Raw genomic sequence first — 21,886 nt, 5'->3', positions numbered from 1 at the left:
GTTTCTGGAGCTGAAACCCCAAAGGTGTTAGGTTACTTGTAACAGAAAAAGTCTTACAAATAGTTGTTTTGGAAAAGGAGACAGTATATACAATTCAGAGAGCATTGTTAACCTGTGCAAACTGTAATTTTAACTTAGTGTCACAATTTTCTTGCCCTCTTCCCCTTGCACTCAGATCTTATGCTTGTAGTAATGATATTTATTAACTCTTTCCACCTAAACTGCATTGCTTGACTATAATGCTATGAACACACTAGGTGTCAGATATAAGCTGAGTGTATCTTCAGAAACCAAGAGGGCTTATGTGTGGGAAAGAAACCGAGAGGGAAGGAACGCTTTAACAGATGGACCCCTTAAAGATTCTTCTGCAAGATAAAAGCAATAAGACAGAAAATGAAAAAAGGGGAGGGGGAAGAATTTTTTTTAAGCCTTAGAAAGGCATTGTTAAAAAATTCACATTTTTCTTTTTCTGTGCACACTAAAATCCATGATGATTTTATCTGCACTGTTCCTTTGAGGGAACAAGAAGCAGTCAAGGAGGCTGTCTATGAATGCACTGGTCGGGACAGGCTTGGGGCAAGCTGAAAAAACTACCACATGACAGAGAAAAATAATTCGCCAATATATTTTAGAGAGTCTTTTCCCATAGGATCAGTTATTCAAGTCATACGAGTGCACTCTTTTTATAAAAGGATGTGGGAAAGGCCAAGAGAATTTTGCATTTTATCTGTGAAGTCCCGCGAGCGGTGGTAGGCTGTAATGTGTGAGAGTGAGTGGATCCCCGGCAGAAGGGGGCAGCTGAAGGCGACGGGGAGAGCGCTTCTGGGACTTGGGCTTGTGACAGGCTGCCTGCCCTCTGGTCCTTCAGTGCCCTGCTGCATTTCACAGTTGGGAAGAGTGGAGTGTATTAGATGACCCCAAACAAAAGTTCCATTGCGCTCTCCTCAGATCGCCTGCCAGTGTTGATGACCTGAACATTTAAATATGAATGAATGAGGGGAAACGACCATCTCCCTGGATCCCATCAGACCAGAACAATCCACTGGCCCGGGCACCCTCTGTTACCCCTGAGCTACTCTTCCCTGACCTCCACTACCTGTCCACTGGACCTCCCTGGTCAGGAGGGCATTTTACCACCTAGGGCTGTGGCTTGGCAGGGTGGAGGAGCGGTGGGAACAGACTTTTTCAATCAAGTCATCCCTGTTGATTGAGACACTGTGTTTGTTTGGGGTTTCTTTTCTCCCCTCCAAAAAAGGAAGAAGGTGAAACCAGGAGACTGGGCAGAGAAAGAAAAAAAAAATAGTGAACAAAATTAGGAGAATTTATTTTAGAAGAGAAAGTAGAACCCCCGAAATTGGTGATATTTGAAGAGAGGTGTCTGTGAGGAAGCTAAGAGCAGAAGGAGAGCAGCCTGTCAGAAAACGGGCTGTCCCTCCCTCCCTAATCACAGCCCTACTCACAGCAAACTCCCTCCCTCTCCATTCACTCACTTACTTAGGGCCAATCCGTTTTCTCTCTCTCTCTCTCTCTCTCTTCCTTTCCCTTTCTCCCTCTCCCCCTCCCTTCCCTCCCTCTCTCCCTCTCTCTCCCCCTTCTTTCTCTCTCTTCTCTCCCCCTCTCTCCTCTCTCCCTGTCTCTCTCTCCCTCCCATCCTCTCTCTGTCTCTGTCTGTCTCCCCCCCACCCTGTCTCTCCCTCCCTCCCTCCCTGTCTCCCTCCCTCCCTCCCTCCTTCCTTCTCTCTTACTCGGAGACAGTCAGAACTCTCCTCCCTGACAGCCACAAACCTACAGCACTGACTGCATTCAGAGAGGAACCTGCAAACAAAACTTCACAGAAAACTTTTTGTTCTTGTTCCAGAGAATTTGCTGAAGAGGAGAAGGAAAAAAAAAAAAAAAAAACAAAAAAAAAAAAAAAAAAACAAAAACCCAAAAAAAAAAAAAAAAAAAAGAAAAAAAAAAAAAGAAAAAAAAACCTGTGCGTGAGGGGGGAGGAAAAGCAGGGCCTTTTAAAAAGGCAATCACAACAACTTTTGCTGCCAGGATGCCCTTGCTTTGGCTGAGAGGATTTCTGTTGGCAAGTTGCTGGATTATAGTGAGGAGTTCCCCCACCCCAGGATCCGAGGGGCACAGCGCGGCCCCCGACTGTCCGTCCTGTGCGCTGGCCGCCCTCCCAAAGGATGTACCCAACTCTCAGCCAGAGATGGTGGAGGCCGTCAAGAAGCACATTTTAAACATGCTGCACTTGAAGAAGAGACCCGATGTCACCCAGCCGGTGCCCAAGGCGGCGCTTCTGAACGCGATCAGAAAGCTTCATGTGGGCAAAGTCGGGGAGAACGGGTATGTGGAGATAGAGGATGACATTGGAAGGAGAGCAGAAATGAATGAACTTATGGAGCAGACCTCGGAGATCATCACGTTTGCCGAGTCAGGTTGGTGCTGGCATTGGCAGGGGGTGGGGAGGGGTGGGGGGTAGGAGGGTAAAATATATTTCTTTGACAGTCCCAGGAGGAACTTCTTTTCCCTCCAGCTGGAAACTGCCTGGGAAGGTTATTAGTTATTAGGTGATGGTAGCGGACTAGCGGACGGAGGGCAGGCAGGGGAGGGGGAGAGGACTTTACAGAAAAGGAATTCTCGGTCGAGCTCTGCCTGGAGATGACTGGCTTACACTTGCTAAACTCAGCCGGTCACACAGAGAGGAAGCTCGGGGCCAATGTTGAGCTGGAAGGCAGACTGTGAGGGGCTGCCTTGCCCTGCCTGTGAAACCAGATCTGAGCAGCCAGATGAAAGCCGCGGCATTTTCGGGTGCTTGGGGAGCAGAGGAGGCTTCCGGACCCCATCCAAGTTTTTATTGAGGGTAGAGGGGTGAGTGTGCCAGGATTGGAGTGGAATGGCACAGATGAAGTCACTCTCTTAAAACAAACCTTCCCCTTTAAAAGTCCAATCTGGGGCCACATTAGAGAAGCAGGGCATATTTATGAGTGACAGTCATTTTTACCTTTAGAAACTGTCTATAAGTGCACAGGCACCACATTCAAGACAGAGAAGAGCTACTTTGGGGGACGGTTGTCACTGAACCAGCAGTTACTTTTGGGACACTGACTTTTGCTCTCTGAAAGGAAAAAAAAAAAAAAGAAGAAAACAACCAGTTTTGTTCTTTCTAAAGTTACTAAGAGCTCTCTGCCAAGGAACGCAACCTTGACAAAGTACTCTCAGATACTATGCTGAACTCACTCAATCCTTAAGAGGAAGAACTTTAATAAATAGGTTCTAATCGTTGGCCCAGGACCACACTAACCTGTTGCTGAATAGCAATACCTGTCAAAAGTATGGGCCCATGGACTTGGAGCCAGGCTATTTTTATAGTTAAGTGACACAGATCCTTTGCATGCCTGCAAGCCCATGCACGTCAGGCACACAGATGTGTTAATACCGTGTTACTTTCATGGTAATGCCAGGCTAAAGAACTGTATCCTTTGCCAACTCCATTTGAAAGGAATGCCATTGTTTTGTTTGGTAGAGCATATGGCCAGTAAAGTATGTGCAGGGACTCCCAGCATTTTTGTTTAAAAGTTTGCCGCAGCAGTATAAACAATTAAGGCAACACTCAGAATTTCCAATCCTGAAAACCTGTTGACTCAGATGTTCTGTTTTCAAGAAAACCATGAAAGACCGGGGCATCCTTCTGGGGGTGCAGATAGCCTGCTGGCTGTGTGGCTTCCCCTTGCAGGAGAAGCACTGGTGTCCTACAAGCTTCCCAGTTTGGCTCTCTCACCAGAAGCCTCTTTCACTTGGGGAAGGTCCTACTTTCTTTCCCTAAAGCCCTTTCTTAACCCAGCCCCAAAAGGCATGATCATTAGGACTTTATCTTCTGAAGCTTTTTGAGGAAGAAAGCTAGGTTAGAACTTTTCAAGTTGACACCCATTTTTTCTCAACTTTTCAAGGTGGGAAAAGATAAAAAAGAAAATATTTATGATATTTGGCTGCGCGTGTGAAACAGATTTCAGTGGTCTAGAGGGTTGCGTCGTGTCTTTATATACCAACCTCCACACATGATGGATTCAATGACAGCTCCTATCCAGTTGCCTTTAACTATGTCATACGACTAAGTATGCCTATGCCTTTGACCACTTTTAACTGCACGACTGTTAGTAGCAATATGCCCCTCTTTCTGACTTACTGGACTTGTATAGCACATCACTCTCTTAGCATTTAGAGATTTGGCAGTGAAAAAATTTGACCATTTACATTCTTGCTTATGTGTGGTCTTCCTTTCAGTGCCAATCTTCTCTCAGTTGTATGAGATTTTGTCATTTTTTACTTCTCAGTTAGGTGTTTAGTTTGAAAGAAAATAAGCGACTTTTTAAAAAGCGATTCATTGGACGTTCACGTTGAGTCAAGTTTAAGATTTGTAATGGGAAACTCCTGGTTGACTTTACAACTTGACTTTGAATTCTTAGAAAACGTTTGTTACAATTGCTTATTTTTCTCTGAGGAATTTCACACATCAACTTCAAGTTGATTTAATATAATTTCACATATTTAATAATTGCTATATGGACAGCCTACTCTTCAAGCAGAAAACCACGTGAGCATTTTGCTGCTGATTTTGCTAATCAAGGAAAAGATATTTATCATCTGAATGATTGTAGCAAATATATGAACATGAATAGCAAAGACATATGTCTTGCTGCTTTTGGAATAATTCAACTTTAATGACATTCCAACTACGTGGAATGTCAAGAGTTTTTGGAGAATAGAAAAAGCCATGTATTTTTCTTTCCCTTATAACCATTTTGTGCAGCATAGAATCCAGACATTGTCACCCATGAGCATGCCACAAATGCAGACCCCTCGCGGCCCCTTTCAACCTTAAGATTCTTCAATTTGAGGCTACGTTTACTTTTTGCCTTTTCTCTCCTTGATTGTTGGATAAAGCCAAGGCATGGCTACAGAAGTAGAGAGCCTGCAAAAGCTGAAGTGCCTGGGACTCTTTTAACTGAGTTTGTCCCATCCTGCTTAGGTAGAAAGTGCCCGATTTCTGTAAAGCTGATGCGAGTTGTTATTGACTAAACAGCAGGGAATCACTCTAAGGCTCTCTGAAATGTGTCCCAACCAACAAAAATGATTTTATTTTTATGTATGTCACATCACCCAAGATTTCTCACCAAGGTTAGTGTGTTCTGTGCATGGCTGGCACAAAACCCCCAATGTTTACCTTAAGGCCTACAGAGTTCCTCACAAGGAAAGACAGAAGGGATGGGTAAAGCCAAGCTATCGCTATAAATGTCAATGAAGCTAAATTCAGTGGCCTTTTTGGCTGATACAGCTTATTTTTACTTTATTTTGACTCATGACAGTAGCTGGTCAATCAATGCATAGTAATAATGTACCTCTGAGTCTCCATATGCTTTCAAACCTGGATATAGGTTCTGGTAATTAGCTTAGCAATTGATAGCACCTGTTGTAGAAAGAACAGGAAAAGAAAGACAAACGAAACACCAAGAAATGGATGTGCTCACGTAGCCTAGGTGTTGTTGAGTGCAACACCTTAGTCTACCCCTTGGAGGATACTATGTATGGAAGATTTGAGTTCGAAGTTTACACCGCCCAGACAGGGATCCAAGAAGCCTTGCTTGGATGACCATTTTCCCCACCCCAAGAAAGCCATCTCAAAATGGAGCTGACTCCCACCATTCCATGCCCATCGTCCGAACTTTTCTGTGAATCACCCATCCCTTAGGGACGCCTTTAGGGGTTCACGTTCTCTTCTGTGAATAATGGGGAAGAGTGGCCACAAGAGGGCGCGTTCCAAAGACTTTTGCTCCTTGTCAGTTTATCCAGGGAAAGGCAGTTGCGCCTACTGGAAGCACCCCGTCTGTAGCGCCCAGTAATCTTGGTGATTATCAGTTACCTCCTGCTCCCTCTCATCCTGCAGAAGAAGTTAGGAATTTATGAGATGGGAGAAGCATGACTACCTGTAATACATTAAATGAGACAGAAGGAAAGGAAATGGAAATTCTAGTGATACATGTGAACATTCCGGAGCTCTATGGAAGGCAGACGAGTGATAAATTTCAAAAGCAAACAAAGCAGAGCAGGGAGAAATGTGACCATGAATCATCAGCGATACTGATTTGCTCACAAGTCTCTCCCTAATACGGTCTCCCGGATCGTAACAAAAACATCTTCCGTCTCCCCTGATTTTGTTGCCTAGTTTTCCTGCCTTATCAACAGTTTCCACCAGCGACAAATGACAAGTGACTTCAAACAGGGAGGAAAAAGGTTCTTTCTTTAATGCCTTGTGGGAACATGGTGTTCAGCTTCAGAGGATGCGTTTGTTTCCGAACTGAGGGTGTGGAGAGAAATGGTGGGGAAAGATGGGGAAAGAGATTAATAGTGGTCTGTGGCCTGTGCAGTGGATGGACTGGGCTGGGGGTGGCAGAGATGCCAGGATGGAAAGTCTGTTGTAATATTTAAAGAACTGCAGTAATACCTTCCCAGGCACTTTTCTTGAAAACACATATTTGTCTTGGCCCCTCTTCTGCTAAAAAATACTTGCACATGATCTCCTAGCTGTAGTTCAGAATTCTTCGTACTCGACTGGTTCCTAGGTCCAAAATCAAAAGTGCCAAAGTTCTCAGGAACTTTGGAAGAAGTCTCTGAAATTTTGTGGGTTGAACCTTAAGAATTTTTGCTACTTGTAGGAATCTAAAACCCCTTTCTCCTGAAATATTTAACCTTTTTCATCACCATTTTAATGGAAGAGGCATGGATGATGGATGTTTGTGGCTGGGCATTTATAAATCAATAACGGACCCTAAGGAGGGACATTAAAGCTAAAAAATTAATCAAGATAATTTATGGCCAAACCTATAGTTCTACTGCAGGAAAGATCCTCTACTGTAGGTCAAAGGAGGAATAACCTTAAGACCTCACTTGCTGCTTTCTGCGGAAACCCCTGGAAGCAGTCCAAATGCAAAGTTAGAGCTTCAGAGAACGCACCCTGTAAATGGTAGTTGTGTATACCCTTACTGTTGACTATACCATATCTAGGCACAGTGAAATCTTGATGAAGAATGGAAAATTAAAGGAACAGACGCTTTTTACAGGGAGGCTTCCCCCAACCCCCACCCCATGGTAAGTTTAAATATGTTCTGTAAACAACGAGGCTTTCCACATTCACATTAGAGGCATAATTATTGCCCATATGTAAAAGAGCAACATATTTCAGGCAGGACCCTGGTGAGGAAAACAAAACCAAATCGAAACACTGCATGTGCGTGTTGCTTATTTAACTGAAAATGTTCATACACCCACAAATCTGAGATGCTGGACTTTCGGATGAGTCCATCATTTTGCATCTTAGTGTAGGGGGAGGGAACAACAAGGGGCTTAGCTGCTTAACCCTTGGCATGCCTTCATGATGGACTTATTCAAAACATTTTGAAAGCAAAGGAAAATGTGCTGCAAACACCCTTCCAGGTATCTTTCCTTCCAGCTTACACAGTCTCTCCTCTGTCCAATCCTTCCCACCCGGCAGCATTTCAGAGGTATTCCCTGTGAGGTACAAATTTTCTCTTTGCCTATTTTTCTGCACCTCTTTTTCTCTCTCTTTGGTATGTGTCCACCGAGCTCATAGAGGTTTAAGTGATGAAATATTATCACCCACATGGGTTTGCGTGGGACTTTCTTAGTGAATTACTCAGGCAGAGCAGGCTGTGATACAGCCTTGCTCACAAGCCTCAGGAGGGAAAAAATAGCACAGAGGATGAAAAGAATATTATCAGAGAGTAGGTAATGAAAGGTTAGCAAAGCGACCAGCTATATCTGGCTAGCTAGGTAATAGTGCAGGAACCTAGGTCGCACCTGTACAAACTAATGCAGAACCTGCTCACGGCGCATTATGGGAAGGCTTTCATTTCAAGATTTTACAGCATGAGATATTTAAGTGAAAACTAAAACTGATTAGAAATTGATCCTGAACATCCCAGCCTTAGTCAACCTTCCCTTTTCCAAATTGTTATGCAAGGAGATTGGAGGATTGGGGCATCTTGAAAGTGTCACTGCAGTATAGCCATCTCTCTCAGGTAATATAAAGATAAAGGGAATATAATAAATTGACCTGTTATTTATTATATTTTTCATACCTAGGACATTCCGAGGCTGTAATATATTTCTGAAGCCTGCAGCCCTGATAAACATCAATCCCACGTCAGTTTCCAGCAGTCTCATCTCCCCACCCCCTTCTGCAATGAAAGCTAATGTAAAAGAAAGAAATATGCACTGCTTAATAAGTCAGAATACAATAGAACTTGTAAAATGTACCTGCATATAAGGTAGACATTAGGAAGACTTGAATCTCTCTCTTCCCCCTGTTCTCCTGAGCATTATGGCAACAGCATTTTCATGAAATTAGATCTGTTTTATTTTTTTTCCTGATAAAATATCATGCAATATACAAATAGCAGTTCCAGAAATGGACACCAGGAGAAGGAGGCGACAGGCATGTCAATTAGTAGGGGGAAAATCCAAATGTCAGAAATATGGGGGAGAGAGAAAGCACGCAGGCAGTGGATGCAAATACAGGGAACAGAGTCTTTCAATTCAGATAATTAAACGGATGCATAAATCAGCGCCCGTGCCTCTCCATAATACGCAGGCGATGCCATGCAGTTAATTATCAGCCAAGACCAGCATGAAAGTCATTTTATGATGACTCTCTGATCCTAATATAACAGCACCTGACAGATTGAGCCCCCTCTAATGAGTACTCTCTTTGTACAATCCTCTCTCAGGAACACCAGATCATTTGCTTCCAAGTACAGCTGCCTGTGAAGAAGGGGTGGGGCTAGATCATGCATCAGAAACCTGCTCTTGTGAAATGAGGGGCTGTCCTGTAGGCTGTGTGACTAGAAGCCAGCAGCCTCAGCCTCTCTAACCCTACAAAAGCAATTTGCACGCGGCTGTCCCTAATTCTAGTCAGCCAACTAACCCTCCCTCGGCACCCCCACCCAAACATCTGGATGTTATTCATGGAAAGTCCACTTCATGCGGGTCAGCACTGCTGTCCATCGGCCTTCACCCTGACCCCTTCTGGCAGGTGTGGATGAGAGCAGAGTAGATCCCATGGGGATGAGTTACCCAAAACCCAGTGAGCCTCCCTATGTGGGGCACTAGTCAGATGCTCCAGTTTCACGCTCTTTCCTGGAAAAACAAAACCCAACCTTGTGCCCTCTGGGTTCTCTAATTTAGCAGCTACTATCTCTCTGTTTTTGGAGTGACACCCTGTGCAGTTTAGGATTTCAGAAGCTGTCTCGCATAGAAGCAGAAGGGAAAACAGCAGGTAGCTTGTTAACATTCTCCATGGGGCAAGGCAGATGTGCCCATGCTGGAGGTAACCTGCACACCCTCCAGGCCAGTTATCCGAGGCTTGGGAGGTTTCCCTCGGTCTTCTCCTAAGGCCTTGGCAGGACGCTGCCACCCTAAAATCAATTGCTGATTGCCTTTTAAGATGTAAATGATTAAGCTCTGCTTCTGGGAATCTTCTTCTCTTTACTTTGTTAAGAAACAAACAACAACAACAAACCCCCACCAATTCTTAGCAAAGGGGAATATAGAATTCAGATTTTGAAAAAATAAGTCATCATGCTTCCTAAAATAAGACAGCTTCTCCCTCTAACTGCTCTCTGCTCTGGTATTCTATCTAATCATAAACCCAGCTTTATTATTCATTTCAACTCCTGCCAAAGACATGAGGTCGGAGTCAGAGGAACTCCCCTTACCACCACCACCACCATCATCATGGCCAGCATCCTCGTAAGTTTATAGAAAGATGCCAGAGAACCTTTCATATCCATCTGCAGCCCTGCTTGGCCCTTGCCTCAGTGAATTTACCACTATCATAATCACAGTGTGCAGAGTGTGTTAAATTAAGAACAGAATCTACAGTACGCAATGCACAGAAAAGCCTGCCTTCTGCTGCAGAGAACTTGAAACTGTGCCTAAAATTTATAGTACCGTAAACATCTCAGGGCCTCGAGTGATAAGTATGGCTGGATTTCCGTTAACTATAGAAATTCAGGCAGGGAGATCCTCCCAGGGAGTTGTGAGTTCTAAGATGAACTTCTTGAAGATTGTTCACAGATTTGTGCATGCGATACGTGTACAGCGGACAGTTATAAGGAGGTCCATGGTCAGGGAGAAGAGGGTATGTTTCCATATGCCACAAAGGGGGAAAAAAGGAAGTGAGGGAACATATTTGATTAATCAAAAAATTTTAGTTTGGATACCTGCTTTCATAGTAATTGTTGCTGCGTCATTAAACATACAGGTGCTTACGAAAAGAGAAGGAAATAGGTGACTTTCTAATTTTAGAGGTAGGCTAGAACTGAGTGGTTGCTAAATTCAACTGCCCTGACAATGTGGGGATTTCCTGTCCATTAGCAGCGATTGCTATTTGACATATGTTTCTGGTGCCCATTAGGCTGCACTCTAATGGGTCAGAGGCAAACATTGGGGATTCAGAGGTACAAGGTGGCTCTCTTAATTTAATAGAACTCAATGCTAAGGACGCCTCCATTTGTTAATAAGTAATCAAGTCATTGCCTACTTTCTGCTGAACATTAGACTATGATAGTGACCTTAGACCCTGGGCATTCTAAACCAGGCTGGCAGGAGGGTGGCGGTGGAAGTGATGTGAAGGAAGCCTCCTAGAGGAAGTGTTGTCCAAACAATCTGAAAATTGAAACATTATTAAAGGCAGCACTAAGGGTGATGTGTTGGAGTTGGGGCAGGAGCACTTGAGGCAGAAGGAACAGCAGGTGTCACTGCCTGCGGGTGAGACAGGGGGTGGAATTCTCAAGGCCTTACACCCCAGAGACCAGGACTGGGCAATAGCTGGCATTCAAGGAAGGAACAGCATGTACAGAGCCCAAAGTCCCAGGCAGTTTCTGTTGGATACTGAGAGCAATAGGAATTCAGTAAAGGACTTTCAAGAAGTGATGTGATCAGATCCACCTGTGAGAAAGATGCCTTTGGCTGCTTCATGGAGAAATGACTGGAGAGGAGGCCTGCCTTAGTGTTGCAGAGGCAAAGTAAAGAACATGCTGCTGCAGTGACCCAGCAAAGAGGTGATGGGGGAGGAATCAGGCTGTGACAGGGGAAGAGGAAGCTGACTCAGTGTGTCCCGACTGCACAGACCTACATAGTGAGGCGAGGCCAGGGGCTGCATTTTTGTCTGAGAATAATATTTCCTTAGCTCTCTAGAGCTTACAGTGTCTTTTCGTTTATGTTATCTCAGTTCATCTTCCTAAACCTGTGAGATAACAGGTCACACGTCCTTATGTCATTCCTATTTTATAGAAGATGAAACTGAGGTTAAGCAATTAGTCAACAGACACAGAATCACAGGCCCTCTTCATTCTAAAGCAAGGGTCCAAAACCTTTTTTCTATAAAGGGCCAGAGAGAAAATGATTTACGCTTTGTGAGCCAGAGAGTCTGTTGTAGCTACTCAGCTCTGGGTTATTCTAGTGCAAAAACAGCTGTAGGCAGCATGTACAGAAATGAGCATAACCATGCTCCAACAAAACTTTATTTACAGGCACTAACGTTTAAATTTCAGACAATTTTCACATGTCACAAAATACCACTTTTCTTTAACCACTTACAAGTATAAAAACCATTCTTAGTTTGCAGGCAGTACAGAAGGAGTTTCGGCCCATGGGCCGTCATTCACTGACCCCTGTTCGAGAGGATCTATCACAGAAGACTCTTGCTTGCCTGAAATTTGTGAGTGCATGTAAATGTTGGAATTAACAGGTGTCACTGTTTTCTCTTATGCTGTCTTTTGTCTTCAGGAACAACCAGGAAGACGCTGCACTTTGAGATTTCCAAGGAAGGCAGTGACCTGTCAGTGGTGGAGCGTGCAGAAGTCTGGCTCTTTCTAAAAGTCCCCAAGGCCAACAGGACCAGGACCAAAGTCACCATCCGCCTCTTCCAGCAGCAGAAGCACCCGCAGGGCAGCTTGGACACAGGGGAAGAGGCCGAGGAAGTGGGCTTAAAGGGGGAGAGGAGTGAACTGTTGCTCTCTGAAAAAGTGGTAGACGCTCGGAAGAGCACCTGGCATGTCTTCCCTGTCTCCAGCAGCATCCAGCGGTTGCTGGATCAGGGAAAAAGCTCCCTGGACGTTCGGATTGCCTGTGAGCAGTGCCAGGAGAGTGGCGCCAGCCTGGTGCTCCTGGGCAAGAAGAAGAAGAAAGAAGAGGAGGGGGATGGGAAAAAGAAGGGTGGAGGTGAAGGTGGGGCAGGAGCAGATGAGGAGAAGGAGCAGTCGCACAGACCTTTCCTCATGCTGCAGGCCCGGCAGTCTGAAGACCACCCTCATCGCCGGCGTCGGCGGGGCTTGGAGTGTGATGGCAAGGTCAACATCTGCTGTAAGAAACAGTTCTTTGTTAGTTTCAAGGACATCGGCTGGAATGACTGGATCATTGCTCCCTCTGGCTATCATGCCAACTACTGCGAGGGTGAGTGCCCGAGCCATATAGCAGGCACATCCGGGTCCTCACTGTCCTTCCACTCAACAGTCATCAACCACTACCGCATGCGGGGCCACAGCCCCTTTGCCAACCTCAAATCGTGCTGTGTGCCCACCAAGCTGAGACCCATGTCCATGTTGTACTATGATGATGGTCAAAACATCATCAAAAAGGACATTCAGAACATGATCGTGGAGGAGTGTGGGTGCTCATAGAGTTGCCCAGTCCAGGGGGAAAGGGAGCAAGAGTTGTCCAGAGAAGACAGTGGCAAAATGAAGAAATTTTTAAGGTTTCTGAGTTAACCAGATAAATATAAATTAAAAAAACAAAAAAACAAAAAAAAACAAAAGTAAATTAAAAACAAAACCTGATGAAACAGATGAAGGAAGATGTGGAAAAAAATCCTTAGCCAGGGCTCAGAGATGAAGCAGTGAAAGAGACAGGAATTGAGAGGCAAAGGGAGAATGGAGTACCCTTTATTTCTTCTGAAATCACACTGATGACATCAGTTGTTTAAATGGGGTATTGTCCTTTCCCCCCTTGTGGTTCCCTTGTGAGCCTTGAGTCAACTAATCTAGTCTGCAGTAGTGCGGACTAGAGCAACCCAAATAGCATCTAGAAAGCCATGAGTTTGAAAGGGCCCATCACAGGCACTTTCCTACCCAATTACCCAGGTCATAAGGTATGTCTGTGTGACACTTATCTCTGTGTATATCAGCATACACACACACACACACACACACACACACACACACAGGCATTCCCACACATTACATATATACACATACTGGTAAAAGAACAATCGTGTGCAGGTGGTCACACTTCCTTTTTCTGTACCACTTTTGCAACAAAACAAAACAAAACAAACAACATTAAAAAATTGAGAACAAGTATGGAAAGAATGAAAGATCAAGGAAAAAAGAATACCAAGTTACATTTCGTTAAGGTGCTTATGATCTTAGAACTATGCAACCTAATAGGTTTGAAACTGTTTACCTGAGAGAGAACAAAAAGAGAGACTTTTTTGTATTGGAAGTAATCTGATTAATTTTTATTTTCTTCAAGGAGAGATACTTGAAAGGAATATGTTTGTCCATCTGTTGGATCCAAACATTTCTATATTTTGTAAATGTTGTTGTTGTTTTTTTTTAATCGTTTACTATTTGCACTACAATGGTGTTTGACCTGTCTAATCCTTATTTAACAAGTATTTTCTTTGAGTGGGGGTGGGGGTGGGGTTTAAGAGCTGCACTTAATGTGAGCTATAAAAGAACTGCTACAGCACACAAAATAGCTATTTTTATTATTATAATTATAATTATTATTATTATTTTGTACCTTAAAAAATAGACACATACACCAAAGACATTTGTGTGAGCCTTTAAACAGTCTGTCTGTGGTTGGTATCATTCACCATCAATGAGTCAGGGGTTGGGATTCAAGGTTGAGTAGTGTGGATTGTGTTCAGGCTTAAAAGACCCAAGAAGTTTGGTTTTTGACTCCTTTTACATCCATGAAACAGGACATTTCATACTGGATGTACAGTAGTTGTACACTGTTGGATATCAAGTTCAATCAAATTCATGGAACTACATGCTTGTATGTGTATATATACATTGCTTGTGCATATGCATATCTGTATGTATATATACATGTATTGTACCATGTCCATACACATTTTAAGCACTTCAGGCTGTCATTTTTTAATGTTCTTAAAGCAATGAATGTTTGTGTGCAAAACACAGTATTTTTAAGAAGGATAGGCTATAGTTTTTGCTTTTACTCTGAACTAGGTGGGCACATTTCAAAAATTCGGATGGGAAAAAGCCTGAAAATTCCAGTGAATATTCAGCAAGGCCCTCTTTTGTTGTACAGGGATCAAATTTCCTCCTCTTTTTTGTGCCCCCTCCCACTTCTACAAGTTTTCCCCTATGGGGAAAACAGGATGATAAAACTCTGGGCGGAAGTTTTTCCAACTTAATGTCTACTGGAATCAATCTTAAATCAGAAGCTTTTTCAGAAAAATATAATATTTAGGTCAGAATTAGAGTTAAGTGTATTTTTAAAAAATGATTAAGGCTTGGTTGTGAGAAATATTACCTGTACCAGCTGGGAAAAATAATGTTGCCACTAACTAAAAGATAATTAATTTGGGAGAAGGTGTTAAGAGAGGGAGAGTAAGGAAGAGAACAATTAAGAAGAGGCAGAGATGAGGGCAGTAGTAAAAAATCTCTAAATTTTTAATTTATAGCCAAAACTCTTCATGTGTAAATTTGTATCGATTCAGATGCAGAGAGGGGGAAAAAAAAAAAAAACCAACCTTTGTTTTATAAATATCAAAGTACATGCTTAAAGCCAAGTTTTTATCTAGTTTATTCTAGTATTTAGCTTGCCTAGAATAGCTAATAAATTATTCATGTATGTGCTTTTGAAAATACAGAGCCTTATTTTTACAGACTTGTGTGAAGTTGGCAAATATTTTGAAAAAAGGAAAAAAGTTTCTAATAATTGGGAACAATTACATTAATTAATATTTTGTAAAATATTGAAGCTTTTAGCCCTATGTCAATTTGTAGATTAAAATAAATTAATTATAGGAAAGGAAGATATCAGTGAGAAACCAAAGATTACAAAAGGTGGTTTAGCTCTCCTTGAAAAATATACTCAGTTGGTATACTGTAACACTTGGCTATATGTAGGCAATGTCACTACAGGGCAAATACACTTACTGTGTTCTAGAGGCCGCCCTTTCTTATGCAGCAAATACAATATGCACTGCATGAGAAGCTTGAAAGTGGATTCTAATCAAGGTCTATTGACCTTGGATATCACGCATGTGGGAAGGTGGGTGTGGTGAGAAAAGTGTTAAGGCAAGAGTAGATGGCCATGTTCAACTTTACAAAATTTCATGGAAAACTGGCAGTATTTTGAACTGCATCTTCTTTGGTACTGGTACCTGCAGAAACAGTGTGAGAAATTAAGTCCTGGTTCACTGCGCAGTAGCAGAGATGGTCAAGGATATGGAAAAAGCAGAAATTTGCAAAGAAAGCTGATACCCATGTATAGTTCCCATTCATCTCAAATACATCTGCTACCTTTTTAAGCTAAGTCCTAGACATATCGGGGATAACATAGGGGTTGATTAGTGACCACAGTTATCAGAAGCAGAGAAATGTAATTCCATATTTTATTTGAAACTTATTCCATATTTTAATTGGATATTGAATGATTGGGTTATCAAACACCCACAAACTTTAATTTCGTTAAATTTATATGGCTTTGAAATAGAAGTATAAATTGCTACCATTTTTTGATAACATTGAAAGATAGTATTTTACCATCTTTAATAATCTTGGAAAATACAAGCCCTGTGAACAATCACCCTTTCACCTAGCAGCATGAGGCCAAAAGTAAAGGCTTTAAATTCTAACATATGGGATTCTTAGTAGTATGGTTTTTTTTTGAAACCAGGGTGGCTCTATCTTAGCTTACTATCTCCTCACTCTTTCTCTAAGGCTAAACTCTAGGCTCTTAAAAATCTGCCCACACCAATCTCAGAAGCTCTGAAAAGGATTTGTCTTCAAATATCTTTTAATAGTAATATGTATTTTATGGACCAAATTGACATTTTCTATTTTTATTTTTCCAAAAAAATCAGGTGAATTTCAGCACACTGAGTTGGGAATTTCTTATCCCAGAAGACCAACCAATTTCATATTTATTTAAGATTGATTCCATACTCCATTTTCAAGGAGAATCCCTGCAGTCTCCTTAAAGGTAGAACAAATGCTTTTTATTTATTTATTTTTTCACCATTGTGGGATTGGACTTTTAAGAGGTGACTCTAAAAAACAGAGAACAAATATGTCTCAGTTGTATTAAGCATGGACCTATATTATCATATTCACTTAAAAAAATGATTTCCTGTGCACCTTTTGGCAACTTCTCTTTTCAAGGTAGAGAAAAACTTAGTCACCCTGAAAACCCACAAAATAAATAAAACTTGTAGATGTGGGCAGAAGGCTTGGGGGTGGACATCGTATGTGTTTAAATTAAACCCTGTATCACTGAGAAGCTGTTGTATGGGTCAGAGAAAACGAATGCTTAGAAGCTGTTCACATCTTCAAGAGCAGAAGCAAACCACATGTCTCAGCTATATTATTATTTATTTTTTATGCATAAAGTGAATCATTTCTTCTGTATTAATTTCCAATGGGTTTTACCCTCTATTTAAATGCTTTGAAAAACAGTGCATTGACAATGGGTTGATATTTTTCTTTAAAAGAAAAATATAATTATGAAAGCCAAGATAATCTGAAGCCCGTTTTATTTTAAAACTTTTTATGTTCTGTGGTTGATGTTGTTTGTTTGTTTGTTTTTATTTTGTTGGATTTTTACTCTATTTTTTTGTTTTGTTTTGGTTTTTTTTTGCATACTACATGCAGTTCTTTAACCAATGTCTGTTTGGCTAATGTAATTAAAGTTGTTAATTTATATGAGTGCATTTCAACTATGTCAATGGTTTCTTAATATTTATTGTGTAGAAGTACTGGTAATTTTTTTATTTACAATATGTTTAAAGAGATAACAGTTTGATATGTTTTCATGTGTTTATAGCAGAAGTTATTTATTTCTATGGCATTCCAGCGGATATTTTGGTGTTTGCGAGGCATGCAGTCAATATTTTGTACAGTTAGTGGACAGTATTCAGCAACGCCTGATAGCTTCTTTGGCCTTATGTTAAATAAAAAGACCTGTTTGGGATGTATTTTTTATTTTTATTTTTATTTTATGTCTTATTTATTTTCCATGATCAACTTTGCACACATATTGACACATCCTTTGCTGGGTGATAATTTTGTTTTTACTGTAATTATCCAGAAGAGGATGAGAAACAGACTGAATGTGGGAGAGAACAAAAGCTGGAGTGAGAGAGCTCAAGTAGAAAAAGAATAGATATTGCCATGGCAGAGGCTGTTAATGGGCTGCAGATGCTTGGATCAGCAATATTTATATTTTATTCTTTTGTTGATTTCCCATTTCTTCAAGTGTAGTGGCAACTACTCACAGGAAATAAAGAGATATTAATTCCCTCCCTCTTTCCTTCTTCCTCCTTTCCTTTCCAGTTAGAAAACTGGAAATGCATGGAGCAACTAGGGCTAGAGAACTATATACATGGGGAAAAAATGTACTTAGTCTTATTACTGGGACCAACAGAGTTGGAATTTGGAATTACAAAAGTAAGGTCAAACATTAATTGATAGGCCGACTTTTTCTTCTCTAGTTTTTCTCTATTATCTGTGCCCATCTCAGAGTTTACATGGAGAAAGTAAGCTCCACAACTGCTCATTTGGACCAGGAATGTCCCATGTATCGCCTCATTTAATATTCACATATCATCATTTTAACCACCCTGCACAGGTGTTATTGCTGCTTTTACAGATGAATCTGAGGCATGGTTGAGTAACATTAATTGGAATTAAAATTCCAACCCAGGTCTATATTCAAATCTAAAGTTAATTTTCTTTTTGTTCTTCCATAATTGCATTTTTGTGTTAATTTTCTTATGTAGTGAAAAAAAAGGGGTGAGTGGACTGAGTGTAGAAGTCACTTCTAACTTTTTAACACAGAGACACTTCATACCCACCAGATAGTTCACTGGCACTTATCTTGAAGTGAAATGCCAACTTCATGTAAATTTATACTAAACCCTTTTTACTTTAGCAGGAAAGTTTCGATTTTTAAGTTAGAAAATGGGAATTGTTAGTTTTGCTTTATATTTATTACTTTGCCTTATCTTGCTATTCTCATATTTTGCTAGGGGTATTCCAAAGTACTTTATTTTACTTTGTGGGCAGTGGGACATTTGTGTGTGCGTGTATGTGTGTGTGTGCCTGCGGGTACACACATGAGCACTTGCATTAGCCTTTATTTCCTGCCAAGTTTAACAATGAACACATTTTAGGGGCGAAGTAAAAACTTCACTGAATTATAAACGAGTAAACTTGTAATGAAGTTTATATAGATATTATGATAATCAAGGTGAAAATTACTGAAAGAAAACAAAGTGAAGTATAGAAAAATACTTTGAATGTGCATATATATGTATATATATACACATACGTATACATGAAGTATATGAATATGTGTGTGTATATATGATATCTGTACACATACATGTGGGACTGAGAAAGAGAATGTGTCATCATTTAACATCAAAATCCATTTCATATAGGAGTTTAATCCTTTCTTAGAAAACAATTGTCTGAGGAGTTGTACAAATTGAAAAAAGGGAATAGAACAGTGTAATAATTCTTTTTTTCTATCAAATCAAGTGCCAGCTCCTTTAATAGTATTCCAGTGTTTCTACATTAATCCAACATCAAGTCTTCTTTCAGCCATAATAAGTCAGGATTCATTAGAAATTCTCCATTACACCCTTTTAGGCTTTTGTTAATTGTTCTGTAATTAGTGCCTACAGTAAGAAAAACAGGAAAGGCAAACTGTCCACAAGCAAAGAACCACAGAGCTGTTTCAGGCTTCTTAGAAATGAACAATTGCCCCGTTTGATGATGTCCAGTTTCAAGAAGAGCCCATAATCCTGGGCGTTCCACCATGACTTCAAATTCTCTCAACAGACACCAGAGAAGCATTTTTCCTGCAGAAAGCTTGGCAGTTGAAATCTGGAGGTGGTTTTGGGAAATATTAGGCCAACTGAGTGAATAAAAATGATGAAGAATGTTTTTTGGTTTAGCTAACTTCTCTTCAGGAAGACGTCAGGGGAAGTGTTGAGAGAAGGTCCCATCATTGTCAGAAAAGAGCAATGAGCCACCTAGGGCTAGAGTTAATTTCCTACTGTAATTCTTGCTGTCATGGTGGTGGTGGTGCCTGCATCACTGTTATGTGGCGGACCCAGTGTTCTAACACAAATACTATAATGTGGCAACAAAAGTTCCCATGGAATACGCCTTTCATTAATGAAGTTTTTATCAACACAGTTGAGTTCCCCAGCCTAAACCATTTAAAAAGTTTGGTGCTTACATGGGATAAAGGCAGTCATTAAGGGGAAACTCTTCCATTGTGAAAGGAAGAAAGGAAAAAAGAAAGAAGGAAAAAAAGACAAACCGTGCTAATCTATGCCAGAAACAGGCAGGCCTAAGGCAGGAGAATGACAAAGCATTGTGCTTCAAAGTGTTTATTGTTACAGCTTCCAACCACTTTGAAGACAACCATCAAACCCTCCTAAATGAAACCAAGAAGGCTTCTTGCCATTGATGTGACAACAAATGTTTGTGTTTCATGGCAGATCTACTTATCCCTCAAAGACTCTAAGTTGTCAGTACATAGGATATTTTTTAAAGATAAAGCTAATTTTCCATCTAAGTAATCATATCCTAAATGTGATCTAATTGCCAACCAGATGAAATGCTTAGGTTCTCTCAGTGGCATACATTTAGTAACTATTAATATACCAAATATTATGGGGTTCACACTTCTGAAGTCAACTAACTTCTATGTTCTCAAAAGAGTGAATTTAAACCAGTCTCCATCAGATCATGGACTAGCCCATACTGCCATGAAGTTACTAATGGCCTCAGATTGAAAACATGGAGTAGGAAAATAGTCCTTTCCTTTTGGGCTTTGGATAATAAGATATGTATTACAATTAAAAATTAGCTAATTGGGCTGGTTGAATCATTAATTTAACCACTGTATGAAAACTTTCTGGGGTAGAGGACTTAAGAGTGATCTACAAGCTCAATACGGTCAAGGTTAACAGATAGGGTGGCTTTTTGATTGCTTTAAAGAGGAATGGACAGCAAATGTTAGCTGGTCCAACCAATGTCCCCAGCAAGCCAAGTGTCAGCAGCTTCAAAGAAACAAGACAAGCTTGCCTTCCTTTTCCTAAGACAGCAAGTTCCCAGTCCGCCACCTGACCACCCCAGCTTACTCCTGCAATTAGGCATCACCAGTGAGTGAGAAAAGGTGATACGTGAACAGCTTTTATCTTTGGGCTTTAAACATTTTACAAACCAGGGAATGTAACCTTAACCCATTATTGTATTGAACAAGCACACATTTATGATTCTGACTCAATTCATCCATCACCCAGAAGACTGATTTTCAAAGTAATAATCCCAGAATTGATAGTAGATGGATTAAGCACTGAAAGTAAATTTTATAGAAAAAAAATCCCTGTAATAAACACCATTCAGGTGATCATATATGGGAAAATAATAGATGCAATCTAGGAGCCATGAGGCCAAGATCAAGTGCCTTTCTCTATCCTCTACTGTAACTTAGATGTGTCAAAGAATAGTCTGATGAAGGCATGGGCTGGCCTTTGGGAATCAAATTGCTTGAGATTTCGGCCAGGTGCGGTGACTCAGGCCTGTAATCCTAGCACTTTGGGAGGCTGAGGTGGGCGGATCACTTGAGGTCAGGAGTTTGAGACCAGCCCAGCCAACATAGTGAAACTCCGTCTACTAAAAATACAAAAATTTGCCAGGCATGGTGGCGGGTTCCTGTAATCCCAGCTACTCGGGAGGCTGAGGCAGGAGAATGGCTTGGACCTGGGAGGTGGAGACTGCGTGAGCCCATTGCACCACTGCACTCCATCCTGGAGACAGAGCAAGATTCCATCTAAAAACAAAACAAAACAAAACAAACAAAAAAACAAATTGCTTGAGGTTTTGTGTTGTTGTATTCCTGAAGGAGTAGGCGCCAGGAGAAAATAGGGTAGGGAAAGTCACATCCTCCACCAGTCAGGCTTCAAGGACTTACGCCCAGACTAGTAGAGAGATGGGCTGCAGGCAGCAATGGAAGAATCCTTTTACATCAAGAACTCAATGTAAAGGAGGCACTATTGGTCCCCAGGTAACAAATTGTGATACTCTTTGGGAGAGGGGAACATTTTCTCTGATTTTGCTTCAAAAACAGCATCATGGATGCTGCATGAAGAATAGGCAAACAGCTTTGGGGGATCTGGGAGAATGGATCTTCCCCAGATTTTGGCATTCACAAGGTATCCCCTGGAAGTAGTGGTGGTGTGATGGATCTCCATGAGAGTGGGGCCCACGTGAGATGCCTGAGGGTTCCCAGACATAAGCTTAGAGATGGGGTATGGAGCTGACTAAAGTCTGTCTGTTGAGGCGGTGAGGCAAGAGCTAATGAAATTGGGTCCATTTCACTTAGTATAACCTTGTCTGCTTTTACAGACTTGTAAGAGTGGAAGGAACTCCATTTACAGTAGAATCGCACACAGTGACACAGAAAAGTGTGGTAGGTCCTTAAAGAATGTTAGTTGAACCCAAATTAAAAAAAAAATTACAAAAGAATTTGTCTTACAAAT

The 21,886-nt window shown here is 41.3% G+C and overlaps 1 protein-coding gene and 1 long non-coding RNA gene across 3 annotated transcripts in view; one reads left to right on the top strand and one right to left on the bottom strand.

Moving 5' to 3' along the window:
• LOC110742823 overlaps nt 1-8,498 on the bottom strand; it is a 52,362-nt gene extending 43,864 nt beyond the window's left edge. For both annotated transcript variants that reach the window (XR_002520960.2, XR_002520961.2), the window contains exon 1: nt 8,326-8,498. This is a non-coding gene — a long non-coding RNA (uncharacterized LOC110742823). The remainder of the gene's footprint in view (nt 1-8,325) is intronic.
• On the top strand, nt 1,715-17,302 carry INHBA (inhibin subunit beta A). Its single transcript, XM_017956754.2, has 2 exons — nt 1,715-2,429; nt 11,857-17,302. The coding sequence occupies exons 1-2, from the start codon at nt 2,042-2,044 to the stop codon at nt 12,747-12,749; spliced, it is 1,281 nt and encodes a 426-aa protein (XP_017812243.1). The 5' UTR covers nt 1,715-2,041; the 3' UTR covers nt 12,750-17,302.
• Nucleotides 17,303-21,886: the final 4,584 nt, after the last annotated feature.

This window comes from Papio anubis, chromosome 4 (assembly GCF_008728515.1).
Source record: "Papio anubis isolate 15944 chromosome 4, Panubis1.0, whole genome shotgun sequence".
NCBI lineage: Eukaryota > Metazoa > Chordata > Mammalia > Primates > Cercopithecidae > Papio > Papio anubis.
Note: the sequence above shows the minus strand (reverse complement) of the source record. Positions and strands in the feature narration are given on the sequence as shown.

Excerpts from the sequence above, each read along its gene's own strand:
- INHBA (XM_017956754.2), top strand. The coding sequence starts at position 2,042 with ATGCCCTTGCTTTGGCTGAGAGGATTTCTGTTGGCAAGTTGCTGGATT. Across the intron at positions 2,430-11,856 it reads CATCACGTTTGCCGAGTCAG|GAACAACCAGGAAGACGCTG; the intron begins GTTGGTGCTGGC and ends TTTTGTCTTCAG.